Raw genomic sequence first — 18,077 nt, 5'->3', positions numbered from 1 at the left:
AGTTTGCATTTTATCTGAGACTGACTGCTTAGGAAAACGCAGGTGGAACAGTCTCTCCCCGCCCCCTACAGACCACATTCCTCAAATTAAAAAGCAGCCTCAACCAGTGTTTAAATGTATTTATTATTTCAATCTATATGGCACTATCATAGCCCTTGATTGGGCTCCCTGTGCCACTTACAACAATTAAAACAACAACATTCTAAAATTAATAATATGAAAAACATTAAAACAAAAAGAATAAAATACTGCTTTTTGCCATTTAATCTTGAATATAACCAAGAAAAGGCATTTGCCAGGAAATTTGCCTTCTCCCATCTGGAGAGTTTTACACAATTGCCACAGCCTACCGTGACTTATTTGAAGCCATGGAGAGTTGTGGCATGTGCCAGGATTGTGAATATTGTGGGTGACTTGTTAACCTTGGCAGTAACCCAGCCTCGCCGTTCCAATAAGCTATGGCAACTGCCTGCCATAGCTTGAATATTTCCAGTGCCTCCAGCATGCATCACAGCCTAAGATAGTTTAAATAAGCCATGATACTCCCCCCCCCAGAAAAAAAGATCATACAAGCCAGACTGCCGATTCTTGAAATAATGCACCTGCAAGGAAGTTTTCACAGGCTGAAATGCAAATAATTTACACAGTTGGGGTCCAACTGTGTTGTGTTGCTTGCAGTAACTGCAGTATTCTATACAGGAACAGCAACCAAAATTTTTTTCATTCTGTCTATCTTAACTTAAAATCAAGGTTAATATTTCCCCCCTGCCCCTCTCCTGCAAATTATACCTATTAGATCTCCCCTGTGTCCCTTTAAGAAAAGCCTATTCTCCACAGTAAGATGTTGGAGGTGTGGTGCTTATTTTGTAGTTTTTAATGCTAATGAACATGGATAGCCCCCTTTTCAACAGAGTTCCTGACACATGTCAGTTTTATCCCAGAAATGAGCTTGAAGTTTGCATATGTATGCTCAATTATTGTTCGTGCCCTTTTGATACCTGCTCAAAGGCTAACACAGACTGTTTATATGAGCATTCTTTGTTGCAAAGACACACGTGGTGCAATACTAGAAGGACAAGTTTCCACCACCATTTATCCAGTGGACCAATGATCTCACCGTATTCATCTAACATGCAGCTGTGGCTGCTTTTATTTTATTTTTTGTCCTTCGTCCCCTACTACAGTCCCTGCCTGGATCAGGAACCCCTCACCTTCAATTTGCATATGGGGAAAAATTCACTCATTGATATGAATGGAAGTATTTTTCGCCCTTCATAAATTGTAGACCCAGCATTAAATCATGGGTGAGCAACATGTGGCTATCCAGATGTTTTAGCCTAGGCCACAATAACTAGGGTTAATGAGTGTTGCAGAGCACAACAACTAGAAGGCCAAAAGTTACTACTGCTTTAAAGCCACACTCCTCTTGCCATTAGTTTCTTGAGTCTAGATAGGTCCCCGGCACTTATTTTCGATTAAAAAGGGGAAATGCAGCTACGTGCCACATGCTGTAAATATGTGGTTGGTGGTCAAAGTGCATATCCAGTAAACAAAAATACACAATAATCCAGCTTATGGTTAGAACAGGGAGGAGGGTCATGGCCCTGCTTCTTCTGCTGCACTTTGCATGGTGGTCATTAAACCAGCAGCTGTATAGGATGTATCTCAGTTGCCATTTTTTTCCTACCAGGATACAAAATTGCTTATTTGCACTGCTGTTCCATGCTACAAGGCTAATTAACTGCACTTCAGAGCTGGCCTAAGGGGTTGCTGCCTGCCACAAGTCTCTACCCAGATATAGTATGAAGTAATCTCATTATTACTCATTATTACTGTGATGCAGTGCTGAATGCAATAGTATGCACTTCATGACCCTCATGGGGGTATTTATTTATTTATTTATTTATTTATTTATTTATTAAAAGCCTTTCCATTCCGTTCATTCAGCAAAGGAACTCTCTGAATGATCTCTGAATGGGTATGAGGACTTCCGTTTATCTTATTCCACTTCCTATCACAAGAGGCTCTTGAAGCGACTTATAGAAGATCACCATAAAATCCCATTCAAATCTAGTACTGGGAACAAAAACAACTTAAGCCAGCTTTTTCCAATCTGGTACCCCCCAGATGTTTTGAACCACAGCTCCCATCAGCCTCAGCCAGTATAGTCAAGGGTCAGGAATGCTAGGGGTTGTAGTTCAAAAAATCTGGAAGGAAGCAGGTTGAGGAAATCTGACTGATAAGCCCTGTTCATGTGTTCTTAGGCTTAATTGCTGTGCCAATTAAGGAGGAAGAAGAAGCCTAGCTTTCTCTCTCATGCACACAAACACACTTTGTCACCTTCCTCATCACCGGCTCCATGATCAGGATAAACCTCTGAAGCAAAGAGCCTCTTACATCCATGGGTGGGGTTCTCTGTGCAATGTAGAACCCTCCATTGGTAGAGGAGTTTGAACACAAGGAGGGTTAGAAGAGAGTGTGTGAAAACCAAATAGGGCCACCATGTCTGTATGGAGCCAGGATTATTCGGGCAGCATTTCCTGGCTCTGGCTTTACCACTCTGGCCATTTTTGGCTGCCACCTACTTAGCATTAGCTCTGCCTGGCATCTCCAAAGAAAGGGATTGGTGTCAGCACCTTGAACTTGCCCAGCAAGTCTTCCCTTGTTGGCAGCTGACTCTTGCTTTACTACAGCAGTGTCATCATACTTGCAGGCCCAAGTGTGAACAACAGGTTAATATTCAGACAGGCCCTTTGTAAGGAGGGATGAGATGCCTGATTTGTAATTGTCTCTCTAGTTCACACTGATTACATTCACTTTACTTCTGGACATTGGTGTGTGTTTTCAGAACCTGTTTGCTAGCCTGTTACCTAGAGAAGGAAATTCTGATTGGGTCTTTACAGGTAAAATAGAGAAGATCAAGCCACCTCCATCCCCAACTGCTGAAGGGCCCCCCTCGCATTCTGACTCAGCATCAGATGAATCTGGAGGAACCCAAAAGCCCAAGAACCTGATGCAGACTCTTATGGAAGATTACGAAAGTCACAAAACCAAGAGGCGGGAGAGGATGGATGAAAGCAGCGTAAGCATATTCCATTTCTCCCATGCCGTTTTTTTGCACGCAGTAGGACTTTTGAATTATGACCTTAATTATTTTTCTAAAATGGTTGTAACTCACTTTTCCAGAATTAGGGCCACAAGGCAATGAGCAAAAAAGAAGGAATGAAGAGAGGTTTACTACTGCTACCAATTCCATGTTCTCTTCTTGAAATGGATCTTTTCAAGTTATGCCCTTTTAAGCAAGGGACTGTCAGACTTGGTCACAATGTCACTGCAGCAGCTGCTAGTTAAACTGTTTGGGATAAGAGAAGAAGGAGAAAAGCAGCTAGAGCTGGAAGTCAGCACTGTGAGGAGCAAGACAAGCTAGAAGGAAGGTAGATTTATTGAACTGGGAAATGGGGCATAGTGGAAGTTTTAACTGCTTTGATGAGGTTGGGAGACATTTAGCTTTCTTATGGGTTGCAGAGATGTTAAATTGACTCTGACTAGTCTTAGAAAAGGAGTTTTATTACAAGGCATTTTGAAGGGAAAAAACAGTTTCCTGCCACTAACACAGCCAACTCATCTGTCAAGAAAAAATTACCATCCCTTAAGCAAGATAAGGCCACAGGATCACATGAGAATTCATTTGGTTTCAGTTTTTATCTGGCTTCCTTTTCAAAGGCTGCAACCTCAACCAGACCTACACTGTGTCCATGACGGACCTTCCCCTGCCCAGCAGAGACAGGCATGGCTGGTTCCCAGAGTTGTGCCTCTTGTTTCCTACAGTTTTGCAGGGTAAAAGGGAATACTTGCAATGTCAGCATGTTGTGATAGAAGCATGAACCAGCATCACAACTTTTGTCCTGATGGCCATTCTCCTGTGATCCATCAAACTTACTTTTTGCAAAATAGCTTATGATTTTTCAGCTTGGGTGTAAAGTGCCATACTTTTGTCCTGTATCTTCAAGCAGAAATTAAAGAGCAATGAAGGTTCTGCTCTTAAGTTTTTTACTTTGTTCTGTCTAACCTGCAGTCACTGGTGATTGTCTGCAGAAAAATGACTTACCATATAAGTGAGAGGACAGTGAATTTTCAGAACAGTGGCAATTAAGGTTGAGTCAAGAATAAAGTCAATACTAGCTTGGCTTCCTTTTAAAGCATTGGGACCTCACAAAATACACTTCTTGTGGAACTTAATTGGAATGCTTTAGCAAAGGTAGATTTTTGAGAAGCAGCTGTGAGTTGGGAACTCAGGTTCCAATGCAAGTGTGTCATTGGGGTGCTTTGTCCCCCTTTGCTCTTCAGTGAGCAATAACAAGCCACCAGCAAGAACAAAAGTCAAACAACTGAATGTTTGTTGAGCATCAAGTGAGTGCAAGACACAGTTGAAGTATTTCTGTAGCCTAAAAGGAAAGAGCTCTTCTTTTCTCTGATTTAAGGATCCAGACAAAGGTCATAATCTTGGGAAGATAGCTAGCTTATTTGTAGTCAATTTATTTGTAACAGAATTCAGTATGTACATCGTTAAATACTTAATGCAGCGGCAATGACAACTCACTTCTGTTCTTGAATTTGCTAGTTTGCTTTTCTAAGCAGTTGAAAAGAAAGTTAAAAGCTGCTCCACCCAATGAACAATGAGACAGATATTAGTCCTTGATTTAGTTGAACTCATTTTTCTCTCTTCTTTTTGCACTAATGATGGTCTTTTCCTTTTCACCAGTACACCTGTAAATTACTGTCTAACAAGGTTACTTCTGAGGTACTTTTCAAGCACTTGCTTTTTGCTTCACTTTTTTCTTTCTTCTTTCCTTTGTGCATGAGGATTTCGAGTGCATGCTGCTGCAGTTTGCTTTCCATTGCTGCTTTGTATAACCGTTGGAGTGATGGTTTGAAAGAGGGAGACCTTCATTTTAAAAAAAAAGTTTGCCAAACTAGACTGTGGGTGAGATCCAGACTTAGTTGAGTAGACCAGTAGGACTTCAGTTAACCATGATTACCTGAAGTCCCAACCACTTCACTGGGCCTACTTTAAATAAAACTAAGCCTGGATCCAACCCCTTTAATGTATATTTTCTTAAGCTGAAAGAAGGAAAGCCAGCAGGTTGCCAGGTATTTCCAACTCAGCCTGTGATGTAGTTGTTCAGAGATGCTATTTTTGACAAGGCCAAAAAAGAAACAGCCCATATTGAAGCAGTTCCAAGATTAAATGGTTATAATGTAGCTTTCAGCCCCATAACTTAAGTGTGTCCATAAACTGTGCAGTAAATTTCCATCTTGTGACTACTATCCAGTAACATATCAAATGTGTCTGCAACTCCACTATAATCATTGTAAGAGTGCGGGAACATGATCACAATCCTACCATAGACATAATGGCAGATACTGGCAACGCTATGTTGGTCATTGCCCAGCTGTTTCCACAACATAATTCTCCTTAAAAGGTTCATCCCTCGTACAGCTTCTCATAGGCATATGCAGCAGCTCATAAGAACAAAGGGAGTGAGTGAGGCCTATCTCCTATGAAGCCCTGCATCATGGCAGCTGGTACATTTCCATTCCCAATAATTGTCAGCAGGAATAACATTTCAGTTCTGAAACGAAAATGTTACATCACTAATTCCTACATTTTTAAGAACTTATTTTGATTGGGTCCATTTCCTCTTATAAGAACTCTGTCTGAAACTTCATTTAGATGCTTGTAATGCTTTTCAACCTTCCTAGAAGAAGAGACGGAACTAACAAATTATTTGGGGGATATTTTAGTATCTGAGGCCATATTGAAATAGATTTTGAAATAGTAAAATGCCCCTTAAAGGCATGTCTGTGGTCACATAGGAGCTCATTTAATTCAGATAGCTTTAATCCATAGCCTTATTCTTATTTTTCCAATGGGATATTTTTTATCCCAGTAAATTAAGAATGGCTGAGATTCACAAGCCCCTTAGCAGCAGAAGTCAATAGATTTCTTGGTGTCTCATGGTCTCTGGCTTTCAGACAGACACCTCAGTATCACACTCCAATCTACCTCCCTGGATTTTTTGTTAGACAAGTTCCACTCCATATTGGCTCAGACCAAAAATATCGCAAAACCAAAGCTTCAGTTGAATTGCAGGTTAACATTTTTTGCCCCAAGTACTGTTCATGTTCAGAGGGAAAATAAAGTAGGAATCAGCTAAACTATTGGAGGGAACAATCCTTGAAAGATTTCATTGTAGTCCCATTTTTGGGTAGATTCTGCAAGTACAAGTATGGCTGTTTCAAAAGTTATCTTGCATCATTAGATGAACTAATTTTAAATGTATAATTGATTTAGCTAAAAATGCAATCTTGGACATTTTACTGGATTTTTTCAGTATATTAATATTTTTAAATATATCTGTGTATAAAGGGGAACATTAAGATATCTCTAAGAGCAATATTGAAGGAATAATGTCCCATTTTCAAATCATTTGTCTGATATTTGACAATCCTTTCAAATTCCAGTGGTACAAGTTATGCAGCTGCCTCATTTATCCTGTTTTCAAACTCTAATATTTTAATAAAGTGCCTCAGATTGTGTGTTCCTTCAGTTAGCTGCTGTCTGAGTTAGGCTCATTCTTAAATGCAAATATTCAGTATTTCCTTTTAGGTGACAAGGCAGAATTGTTACAGAATCTACTGCTCATTCAAAACATGTCATATCCTTAATGAATTTCAACATCTCTTTCCAATGGGTCCAAATTTTGTAGCATTAGCACCAAGCACGAAGAAAGGGAGCATGTTGTTGGAAATAACATGCGGAGTGCGCATTTACTGATGATCTATCCCAGGGCAGTTCTGGAACCTCTGTCCACCGAATGGTCTTTCAGTGCTTTTTTCCCCAGAATGAATGAGAGGCTCTTCATTTCAGCTTGCTGCTAGGTCCTCTTCTCATGTTACTTCTGTGTGTTCATATGAAAACACTGGAGGAAGTCAATATTTGTGAATTCCAATATGAGCAGACCTGTCACCTGTTTTGCATCTCTTGAACCAATGCGCAAATCAGAACATAGTCATTCACAGACTTGTGCACTTTCCAAATGTCCTTGGCTCAAACGCATACCAAAATGTGTTTTAAATAAGCGTTTAAATGTGCATAGGTGGGGTTTTTTTTTATCACAATCCAGTGTGGAAGTGAGGTGGCACAGAATTATAAGTGAACACATGCAAAACTTAGATGGAACAAATATAGACTGATTTGTTCATACACCTGTGTAAAGGAAGGTGCCTGCCTCTGTTCACCTGTAGAAAGTTGTAGTCTGAGCCATTGGCAAGCGAGGGTGCTGAAAAGGTTCTCATGGCATTTAATCCAGCCCACTTTAAACACATCTGTATAAAGAATGTGTGGAACACCCTCATATATCTCACTGTTCTTATTTATTTATTTAAATGGCTTGGATCTGTTTCCTGAAGAAAAGCTTTCGTAGTCAACTTCCATTTCACCTCAGGGTAAAATCTGTGTGCAAATGCTAATTTTATCAAGAACCATTTTGGGATTCTTCTGTTTTCCATTCCTTATGTATTCCATCTGAGGATGAAACCTCAGCTTTGCTGATGCTGTTTCTTCTCTTTTTGCTTCACAGGTGATTGCAGAAGCAATCCTAACTTGGACCTTACTTACTTCATGCCATAGTTTAGAGCAGTGGCCCCCAAACTTTTCTGGGCTGCCGCCCCCTTTCTTCTTGGGCAACAACTCTATTGCCCCCATGCCTCTCTCATGCCTCTTTGGTCTATTGCTCTACTGCTAATTTTAAACAACCAGTCACTGCCCCCGGTAGAATCCATCCTAGGGTTCTGGTGGTCATTTTCTCTCCTGAGGGTACCGGAAAGTAGAGGATGGGAGAATTAATTGTCTATTGTGCATTCCACCAATGTCTCACTTCTGGACCAATAGGCAAGCTAAACGCCTCAAGGAAAGCTTGTGCAAATAATGGTGGGGGTCTGCCCCATGTCGATTTTCAGCATGTTGCAACCCCACATGCTCTGCCACATGCTCACGAGGTGGCACCTGCTCACTTGCGCATAAGATTATTTAGAGCCCCAGCTGTGACCTTGGGGCTAGTTCTTTTTCAGCACTCTGAACACCGAATCCCCAGCTTGGCCTGCTCACAACCAGAGAGGATGAAACAGGTATGCTTTGAGGATGGGGATGGGAGGAGACTGGAGGCCAATGGCTTAGGCCACTTCTTCTCCTTGCCCCAGCCTCATTCCTCTCCCTCCTTGGGGCTTAATCTAGATAGCCTACAATGGCTGTCTAAATAACCTCTGGTGTGAGAGGAAACAGCATTGGAGATCACCACGCTGGATGTACATACTCCTCCAAGGTCAGAGGGTTACATATGTATATACATACTCATATATCTAAGGCAGAGGGCATTGGATTGTGCCCTAAAAGGATGCATTTGTATCTTTCCAGAAGGAAGGAGAAATCTATTCTACATAAGTCAGAACATAAATATGCAGCAGTCATGACTTGGTATATCCCCAAAATGATATTCTTTGAGCCACATCATCCACTATACATCTAAGGCTCTTTAAGGATTGACATATAAATGTTATGTAAGATTGCAACTTTTAAAAACATGCTTATTTGTCTGGTAGCTGTGGATACTGCAGTGCTTGCTTAGGTGTACTCAGACATCCCATTCATGGGAATGGCTGCAACCCAACATTTGTTTTTAATCCTCATATTAAGCACGTATCTTTGCACATTTATTGATTTTAGGTTAGACAGAGAGGTATTGATCGATTCAGATTTACTCAGATCTGAGCAGGGTGGATTTGATTTAAATCATGGTTTTCTACATAATTTGCACACATGTCTGCCTTACTCATAGGTAGGGGAATTTCATTAAGATATTCCCAGACAGGGTCTCTTTTACAGCCTGCTGCCATTATAGGTTTTCTTCTCCAGGGAAAGAATAATATGATGAACCTCAGGCTATACACAAAAAAATCTAAAAGATCTTTTCTTGTGAAATATTCTGCTCAAAAGTTTTCACTTGCCTTTTTACTGCTTGCCCCTCCCTCCTCACACTTAACTTCTTCGGCAGATCTATTCCACTCCCAACAATCTTCTATACATTGAATTTTTTGAAACTTAGCATTTAAGAGGTAAGGCATTGATTCTGTGTACATAGATTTGCATACACAGAATCAATGGGATTAAGGTCTTTTTCTGAACCCTGTATGTTTATTTTATAACATTTTTGCTATGAAGAAGAGGCACATGACCCAAATTCAGTTCAGAGAACTGTAAAACCAAGCATCTGTGATAATATCTTCTTAATAGAAAAAATGCCCAATAACCTTACAGAAACCTCTGGAAAAGCATGACACTGTAAATGGACTAATGGAATTCATTTACCAAAAAAATTTAACCATTGCACAAATATGCAGCTTCATAGTATGTAATTAAGAACTAATCCTTCTTTCATGATGAATAACCTTTGGACTGCAATGTATCTTAAATAGAAAACTATCTTTAGATAACTTTTTCCACTAAATGCATTTTATTTTTTAAAATCTATTTTTTATTTTTAAAATATAATATAATTTTTTTAAAAAATGATTGTTTCAACCTTTTTTTTTAAAGTATTGCTTTTGATTTACCCTGGGTCTGAGTGGAGATTTGAATCTAGCTTGTCTGCAGTCCAGATCTGATTTTACTTTCACTCGTTGTTGTTAGTCACAAAGTCGTGTTCGACCCATCACGATCCCATGGACAACATTCCTCCAGGCCTTCCTGTCCTCCACTATCCCCTGGAGTCCACTTAAGCTCACACCAACTGCTTCAGTGACTCCATCTAGCCACCTCATTCTCTGCCGTCCCCTTCTTCTTTTGCTGTCAATTGTTCCCAGCATTAGGCTCTTCTCCAGTGAGTCCTTCCTTCTCATTAGGTGGCCAAATTATTTGAGTTTCATCTTCAGTATCCGGCCTTCTAAAGAGCAGTTGGGACTGACTGGTTTGATCGCCTTGCAGTCCAAGGGACTCACAGGAGTCTCCTCCAGCACCACAATTCAAAGGCCTCAATTCTTTGGCGTTCAGCCTTCCTTATGGTCCAGCTTTCACAGCCATACATTGCAACTGGGAAAACCATAGCCTTGACTATACACACTTTTGTTGGCAGGGTGATGTCTCTGATTTTTAGTATGCTGTCTAGATTTGCCATAGCTTTCCTCCCCAGGAGCAAGTGCCTTTTAATTTCTTGGCTGCAGTGCCCGTCTGCGATGATCTTGGGCCCAGGAAAATAAAATCTGTCACTACTTCCATTTCTTCCCCATCTATTTGCCAGGAAGTGAGAGGACCGGATGCCATGATCTTAGTTTCCTTAATGTTGAGTTTCAAGCCAACTTTTGCGCTCTCTTCTTTCACCTGCATCAAGAGGCTCTTTAGTTCCTCATCACTTTCTGCCATTAGATTTCACTCACTACACAGGCATTTACTTGGAAAAGAAAGAAGGAAAGAAACTTTCCTGTATTGTACCCATGTTCAGTCTTTCTAGTAAACAAAGGGTGCACTCCTTTTTGACAAAACAGTCTCCTCCAACCCAAACTGGGAATTGCAAGACTTTTTTTGTCTAAACCTGAATAGCAGTATACCCTAAGAGTGGTATTTTAGGTTGATGGTGACCCTGTATAATAGTTCAAGCTGAAAGACAGTGTCTTGGCCAAAACCAACCATAAGACTTCTCTGCAAGAGGTGCTCAACCACTGCTTTAGTGAAACTTCTTCCATGTTCACTAGGGGAGAAAATGTGTCCTAAACCTGGGATTTTTTCTAGGAGGTACATTTCTCTGACTTTATATATTTCCTCTTAACAAACCACAGCCCCAGCATAGCAGGTATGTGGCTTCTTAACAAGACTTTGTTCCATTATGTTGCCATTTCAAATTTAACACCAGACTTTGTGTAAAAGGAACCTGCTAAAAAAAGCAGGAAAATACGGGAGCGGCTCTGGAGAATGATGACATTGTAAAAAGACCCCACAAACTTCTGCAAGTGAGGGATCGCAGGAGCACAATAAATGGATCATGTAGGAAAGCCCTGTAACTGCTTTTAAAGTTATAGGGGATGGGTTGCACACATTTCTATATAACACATATTAAAAATGTAACCTTAAGTTTCTTAAAACATGTGTTTGGCATAACTTTGGCAAAAGTCAGCACTGCCAGGGAGGAGTAAAGGGTTCATAGATACAGGCAGCTTTGCCCATAGGGGGTCGTTATGCACCAGTTGTGCAAAGTTATTGTAATTCAAACCCTGTTTGATCAGGAATGGTAACAAGACAGAAGACATTATAGAATATAGGACATGAAACAGTAGTGCTGACGCTTCCCCTTTAATGAACTTACAGCGCAGTCAAGCACATGTCTACTCAAGACTTAATCCTACTGAATTCAGTGGAGATGACTCCTGATTAAACTGTGAAGAAAGCAACTTAAATTCTCTTTCTGCCTCCAGTTCTTAAGAGCTGTTTCCCTGTAGAATAACCCACAGTAGCAGGGGTGTTATGTCTCAGGGATGCATGAGCCTGTCGCATAACAATAGCTGTACTACCCTTGATTTATTTATGCACCTTGGGGGGCACCAAGCTGCCACTTTCCTTCCCTGCTTTGTTTTAGAAGCCAGCAAGCACCCCCACTATCAGAGCAAAAGGCAACTTGATGGATTTTTTTAAATGCCATAAAGAAAGATGAAGTTGTTTAGATAAGTCAGCCAAGCATGTGCTTATATAATGACAGTGCTCGGCCATTTGTAAAGTGCTCTAAGAACTTGGCCTGCAATAATCCTTTACCCTTTCAACAGCCTTCCCGCACATGGTGCCACTCCCAGTGTTTTAGACTAAGATTCCATCAGCCCCAGTCAGCATGGCCAGTGGTGCAAGATGATAGGAATTGTAGTCCAGGGCACCAACCTGGGGAAGGATGCCTTTTAAAAAAAGACTGACGTAGGCCGGTGGTGTTATCCTCCTATTGCCAGGAAGATAGAGGTGCGGCTGGCACAACACTGTGGCACAACACTAGGGGTTTTTCCTCTATTACTAGTTGAATATGGAATTGCCTGCTTTATGTGGGGCATCGACAAGATGCCATAACCTGCCAAGGATTGTTCCGCTGGTTTGTGCTGTGGGGTGGGGAGGCCGCGTTCCTGGTGGCCAAGGGCACCTTGCCTAGGCCCGGCTGGGCCTTTGCCCCTCGGCAGCCATTTTTTGGGCAGATAGTCTCTCACCCCTTATCAAACCAACGAAGTACATTTTGGCAAAGTTTGTTCTATAAGTAAACATTTGTGGGTCATACTTCCAATCCAAAAGAAACATTTTGTGAATAGTAATCAGAAAATCATGTTTAAATATATAAGTTCTTTAACACTAATTAAGCAGCTGTCCTTTTTAAACTATCTGCTTTTGTAAAAATAAAGGCAATCCAGTTGTGTTGGAAATTCCTCTTCCCCTCCCATAATGGCCATATCGTGCCAGAAGGGTGTAGATAGGGTTTAGTGGGTTGAGCATGCAGAACAAGTGCAAGATTTCCTATGGGTGGAAAGATGATTCCAGTAGGAGCCCTTTTAGAAGCCCTGCAAGCCCAGTTCTCATCTGAAGTATATAGTCTAAACGCTTCATGGTTTTGCTCCCAGTCACATACATTTGTTTCACATTCCACGATCCTTAAAAATGTTGCACATGATTCTTAGGATGAACCACTCGCGTATGGGAAGGATGTGGAGAGACAATTTCTGTGATGCTTAATATGGGGCTTTTTCTTTCCTGTGAGTGAAGGCCGCTACAGATGGCCAGGTTCTGATATTGTTTGTATTTTGCACCGTGTCTTTCATCCAAATACTTCTGTGTTACTCCTTGCATGTGGTGGCTTTTTCATTGCCATGCTTGAATCCAGGCATCACAATTGGACATGTAATAATAATGACCATTTCAGTGATTAGCATTGGACATGTACAAACCAATCACCCTTAGCTGTGCTGACATGTTTGTCCCTGGGAATAGGGCTGCGGAAGGAGGCAAGGTAGGTATGTATGCTCAGCTGGCTCTCTGTGGATGCAAGCTTCTGCTACCCAGGACTCCTTGCTGGGTAACTTTGCAATCTGCCTGCTCTGGAGAAGAGCACCCAAACTATGCTCTCTTCCTTTTCCCACAGGTCCTTGAAGCTACCAGAGTCAACCGCAGAAAGAGCGCCCTAGCACTGCGATGGGAAGCTGGCATTTATGCTAACCGGGAAGAAAATGAATAGTTCTGTTGGCAAAATGGGAGAGTCCTTCCTTCCTTCCTTCCTTCCTTCCTTCCTTCCTTCCTTCCTTCCTTCCTTTTAGCCCCCTTTTCTTTTCTTTCTTCCTTTTTTAAAATTGCAGAGACCAAGAAACCAAATAAGAGAACCAATTTTAAATTTTCAAACAGCAGCAGCAGCATTTTAATCCGATATTTATTACGAATGTACCTGTCTCTGCAATGATATGCTCAAGCAGAAGCAATGCGTATGTAATATACACATACGCACACACACAGAACATTAGACTGAGAAAAGCATCTGCTGTCTCCCCAGAAGCATACCAGAAGCATAAAACTGAAAAGCAGGCAGTATCCTTGGAGCGCTTGTCATCCCCGCTGATAAGAAATAGCCGAGATGATTATCCAAGAGGACGATGAACAGTGTTGCTTTCTTCACACTGTCTCTTCACAGCCTTGCGTCGGGAACAGGAAGAGTTGGCCTGCAGAGTATTTTACCACCAGGTGGCACCTCTTGTAAAAACAAACCATTGTTCAAGCTTTGCCCGAGCTTGGGCAGCAGCTCTCCATCATCCCATAAGTGGTGTTAAGAAGAGGGCTATTACTCTGTTATATCCTAGATAGCCATAATATACCACAATATATATATTTTTTGCTGTTCTTAACAAATAGGGGAAAGATTTTGAAGTCCATTTAACGGATTTAAAAAAAATCACACAACAGAGGCTGTTAATTTGCAAATGTGAATGTATAATCAATATATTTAGCCATAAAATACATTGTATTGTTTTTGATGTTATTTTGAAAGATAGAGTTTGAAGGCAGATTGTTCACCTTTTTCTTAATTTATCATAGGTAGTTTTCTGTTGCAAATTTGCCATTCTTTTTTTTTTTTCATCATCAGTATGCTTTTAATACTGCTGCACAATCTGTAGGTAAAGTAAAATAAGTAGAAAGAAATGCCAAATCAGAATATCTTAGTTCTAGTGGATTGTATGCTTGCGGTATCCATTTGGACTCTTGTTTTTCAGAACATATTTGCATTATCTGTGTTTAATGGTTGCTATGATGATGCAGGAGGAAATATATAATAAAAATATATAAGGAACATTGAAGATGAGTTGGGAAGATAAAGGCAGAATCAGGAGCATTTGAATATTTTTTACTGAGACAACAACTGACCCTCAAGTCAGATTCTTACACAGAGGAATATGAAAGAAAAAATAGTTATATCTTTAACTATATTTATGCTACATTAAAGGTCTTAGTGTTAATAAAGCATGGGGAGGGGGGAATGTTTTTTGTTACCAGGAAATGAAAAGTTGAAGAAAGTAACAGAGATGAGAGAACAAGGGCCAAAGGATTATTTTTGCTGTTTCAACAGTGTTTTCAAAGCTAAATGATAATAGGTTGGAAATTGTTGACAAAGGAATATGATGTGAGTTTGTGTGTGCACGCGTGCGTGTGTACATGTGTGTGTGCGTGCATGTGAAGTTGGAATATTAGGATGGTGAAGAGATGTAGGTGTGAACATATTATTTTCTCCAAAGCTGCTTGCCAGCTCTAGGGGTATACATTTCTCTTTTTTTTAACAAAAAAGGGATATATAAAGGCACTAAACTGATGCAGTATTTGTAATAACAAAGCTGACCAGACCATGGTATTTGCATGAATTAACACTTCAAAAGCTATTGAACAGTTTTATAATCTGACATTTAGAAAAGAAATTTGGTATTTATTCTTGTGCTTTATAGTCTGGCATAGTATTAGAACAGCCTTCTTCAAACCAGAGACCGTCAACTGTGTTGGACTACAATGCCCATCATTTCCTAGGAATGATGGAAGTTGTAGTCCAGTACATCTGGAAGGCACCAGTTTATAGAAGGCTGCATCAGAGTTGCCAGTTTAATTTTTTTTCTGTTCAGTGAATGCAGTAGAATGTTTAGTAATGGAAACCCCAAACTTCTGGATTAGAAGTGGTCATATTTTAGGCAACTGAGGAAAGGTACAGAAAGGTAAAGGATTACTTTTGGCTGGTTTTTTTTAAAGGAGGCGAAACCACGAGTAGTGATCCTCTACAGTTATTATGCACTGATGTTCCAATTTGACAAAGACACTGCGACTTTTAAATATATTTTTTTCAGAAAGCTCTGTGCATATGTAGACTAGCATGATGATTACTACTACCTTGGAGAAGATTCATTCTGAATTGTATGTGGAAAATGAAGTCGAAATATTTGGCTATAAATCGGTGTGCTGCTTGGAGAATGACATCTGTTGTGGCTTCTGATCCCATCCTTCAAGCCTGACTTCCACGGATACACAGAGCTTCTGTTCCCAGAGATAATGGACTGAAAATAAGAGGTCCATGTATGTAAGACAAACTTTCCCCTGCTGTAACAGGCAATAGGAGAGTCCCTTTTACATGCATGGGTTGTATTAGTGAATCACAAGCCAGGGGTTCTATGCAATGTTAGCCCTGCTTAAAGTAAACCCATTAAAATGAACTGTATTTAAATTAGACTAACACTAGATACAAACCCAGCTCTATATCTAGTTGCCATGGCCCAAACACAGGAGATCTTGCAAGCTTTGCATATTTTGGAACCAAAAAAATCCAGCTATACAATTATCAAATATTTTACATGAACGATATCTATATTGATAGCTTACAAACTATTCTGATTATATCTTTTTAAGTATTTGAGGTGCAACCCAGCCTCAGACAAGGACTGTTGTCACACTGATTTCCAGAGCAGTACATGCTTAACCCTCTTCGGTTGGAATCAGTGGGGTTTAAAGTGCTGAATTTTGGCTGGATTGTGTGGTAGCCATTTCCAGAATCTAAAATGCTGCATAGGAAAGAGGAATTCCACTTACAGTCAGACGATAGAATCGGTGTGTGAAGACGAAAAAGTGGGCCACAGATGCTGGAAGGACCAGGGAGTTGGCCCCAGTAAGGAAATTAAGTTCCTGACCTGCAAAAAACCACCCGCACCATTTCCAGTGGGTGATATTTTTTTTTAAGCCTTTAGTAGAGACTTCTTGTACAAGCAAATTGGGGTGAAATTTTTAATTTTTGTTTAAGCAACACCATCCAGAGGACTGTGTTCTTCAAAGGAAGCTTAATATTCTCAGGATTATGAAGAAACAGTGGGATTCCTTGCTGAAAATGTCTTTAAGCCAGTGTGGACAATGTGCATCTGAAAGAGCTAACATGGGCAAGACGGTGAACAAGTTTATTTCATGGCAACTCTTCCAGTGAAATGATGGTTTTCTAGTGGAAAAAATAAAACCAAAGATGATATATTGCTTGGAATTGGATGTTTTCTTCCATTTTCCTAGGTTGTAGTCAACTCAGCATGAAAAAACATGGAGTTGTGAAAGAAATCCCCTTTTTTCCTAAAATCAACAATAAAAAGTGACTTCAAGACTATGTTTCATTTGTCTAAATATATTGTTCTATTCCCTGCCCTCCCCAGGTGGGTCTTTCCCAGCAACAAAAATGTAATCAATGTCTGTCATCCTGGGATGATTTTGCTAAACAGAAAAAGAGGATTGGTTTCTAATGCTCTTTCTCCAACTTCATTTGTGGTGGTGATGGCTTCTTATTATGAACTGCTATCAATGGACAATTATCCTTTCAGGAAATACAGAATGCTGACTGCCATTTTCAGCAATACCAAGCTTAGTACTTTCATAGGATAGCAGTGGACTTCTCTCTCCATTATTTTCTTTTGCCCACCCCACCACTTACACATTGAAGTCTATAAATATATGCCAGTACACTATTTACATGTAATTCTGGCCCTCAACCCTTCCCGTAAAGTCGACCCATCTCACCTCACTCATTGTGTTGGCTTTGTCTTCATACATATGAAAAAATGATATTTCATGCATCAAGTCCTGATATAATTAAACTGTGCATTGACAAATACTTAAGCAGTATAATTTGTGACTGTACCTGAGGTGCTTTTCTTTTTCAAATGGTAGAGCAGTGGCCTCAAAACTCTTTATAAAAGTATTAAGTTGCCAGTTTTAACTACATTTTGCTCCCACTCTGGAAGGATTCATTGCCTAAAACTGCAGTATGGCATTTCCTCTGTTACAATTGACCAATCACTCAGTTGCAAAATACATGGCTTCTTGTGTATGTTAACCACGTCATTGTTGTATTTGCTTCTGTTTATAGTGACTGTGAGGCATACAATACAAGTATATAATTATTTTCTCATTAAAGATTAAACTTGTCTTGTCTTTCTTAACTAAAAAGGGGTGTGGGAAGTCATCGAGTTTGCTGTGTTCTTTCTATCCAGTTGCTTAGTATGGCCAAAGCAAATGCCCCAAGAATGAAGAAACTGGCCATCTTTGAGCTTTTTGATTTCTGCAGTATTAAATACTGAGAATCCGCCTAGAAAGACAACATCATGACATCCTTAGGGGTGAGTGAAATTTCAGCTTTCTAAAAAGTCTGGCCCAGCTAGACCCCTCATGCTGTAACTAGGGCTGGCTTTTCATCCTGAGAGGAAGCACAAAGAATGAAACCACAAATGTGTGTGATGCCTCCTTTTCGCATTGCCTTGAAATGGGCACCACATACTGCTTGGTTGAGCAATTAGCACTCTGTTCCTGCATGAGATATTCTTCTGTTCACCCACAGATGAAGGCACATGCCAATTAAAGTTAATTATGTGTTGACTGTTGAAAGCAATGGGATGTGTTAGCTAGGAATAACTTTTGACTGAACCAAGACTGCATTCTAAGCACTTTTACTTGG

The 18,077-nt window shown here is 40.3% G+C and overlaps 1 protein-coding gene across 6 annotated transcripts in view; it reads left to right on the top strand.

The window, feature by feature from the left end:
• PALM2AKAP2 (PALM2 and AKAP2 fusion) overlaps nucleotides 1-17,539 on the top strand; it is a 260,551-nt gene extending 243,012 nt beyond the window's left edge. For 4 of the 6 annotated variants that reach the window (XM_044452463.1, XM_044452461.1, XM_044452466.1 and 1 more), the window contains 3 exons: nucleotides 2,904-3,082; nucleotides 4,763-4,801; nucleotides 13,215-17,539. In XM_044452463.1, coding sequence (XP_044308398.1) covers nucleotides 2,904-3,082; nucleotides 4,763-4,801; nucleotides 13,215-13,307 — 311 coding nt within the window. In that variant the 3' untranslated portion in view covers nucleotides 13,308-17,539. The remainder of the gene's footprint in view (nucleotides 1-2,903; nucleotides 3,083-4,762; nucleotides 4,802-13,214) is intronic. The other 2 variants (XM_044452462.1, XM_044452464.1) reach the window with 2 other exon arrangements.
• Nucleotides 17,540-18,077: the final 538 nt, after the last annotated feature.

The sequence above is a fragment of the Varanus komodoensis genome, unplaced genomic scaffold, assembly GCF_004798865.1.
Source record: "Varanus komodoensis strain SLA01 unplaced genomic scaffold, ASM479886v1 scaffold72, whole genome shotgun sequence".
Lineage (NCBI taxonomy): Eukaryota > Metazoa > Chordata > Lepidosauria > Squamata > Varanidae > Varanus > Varanus komodoensis.
Note: the sequence above shows the minus strand (reverse complement) of the source record. Positions and strands in the feature narration are given on the sequence as shown.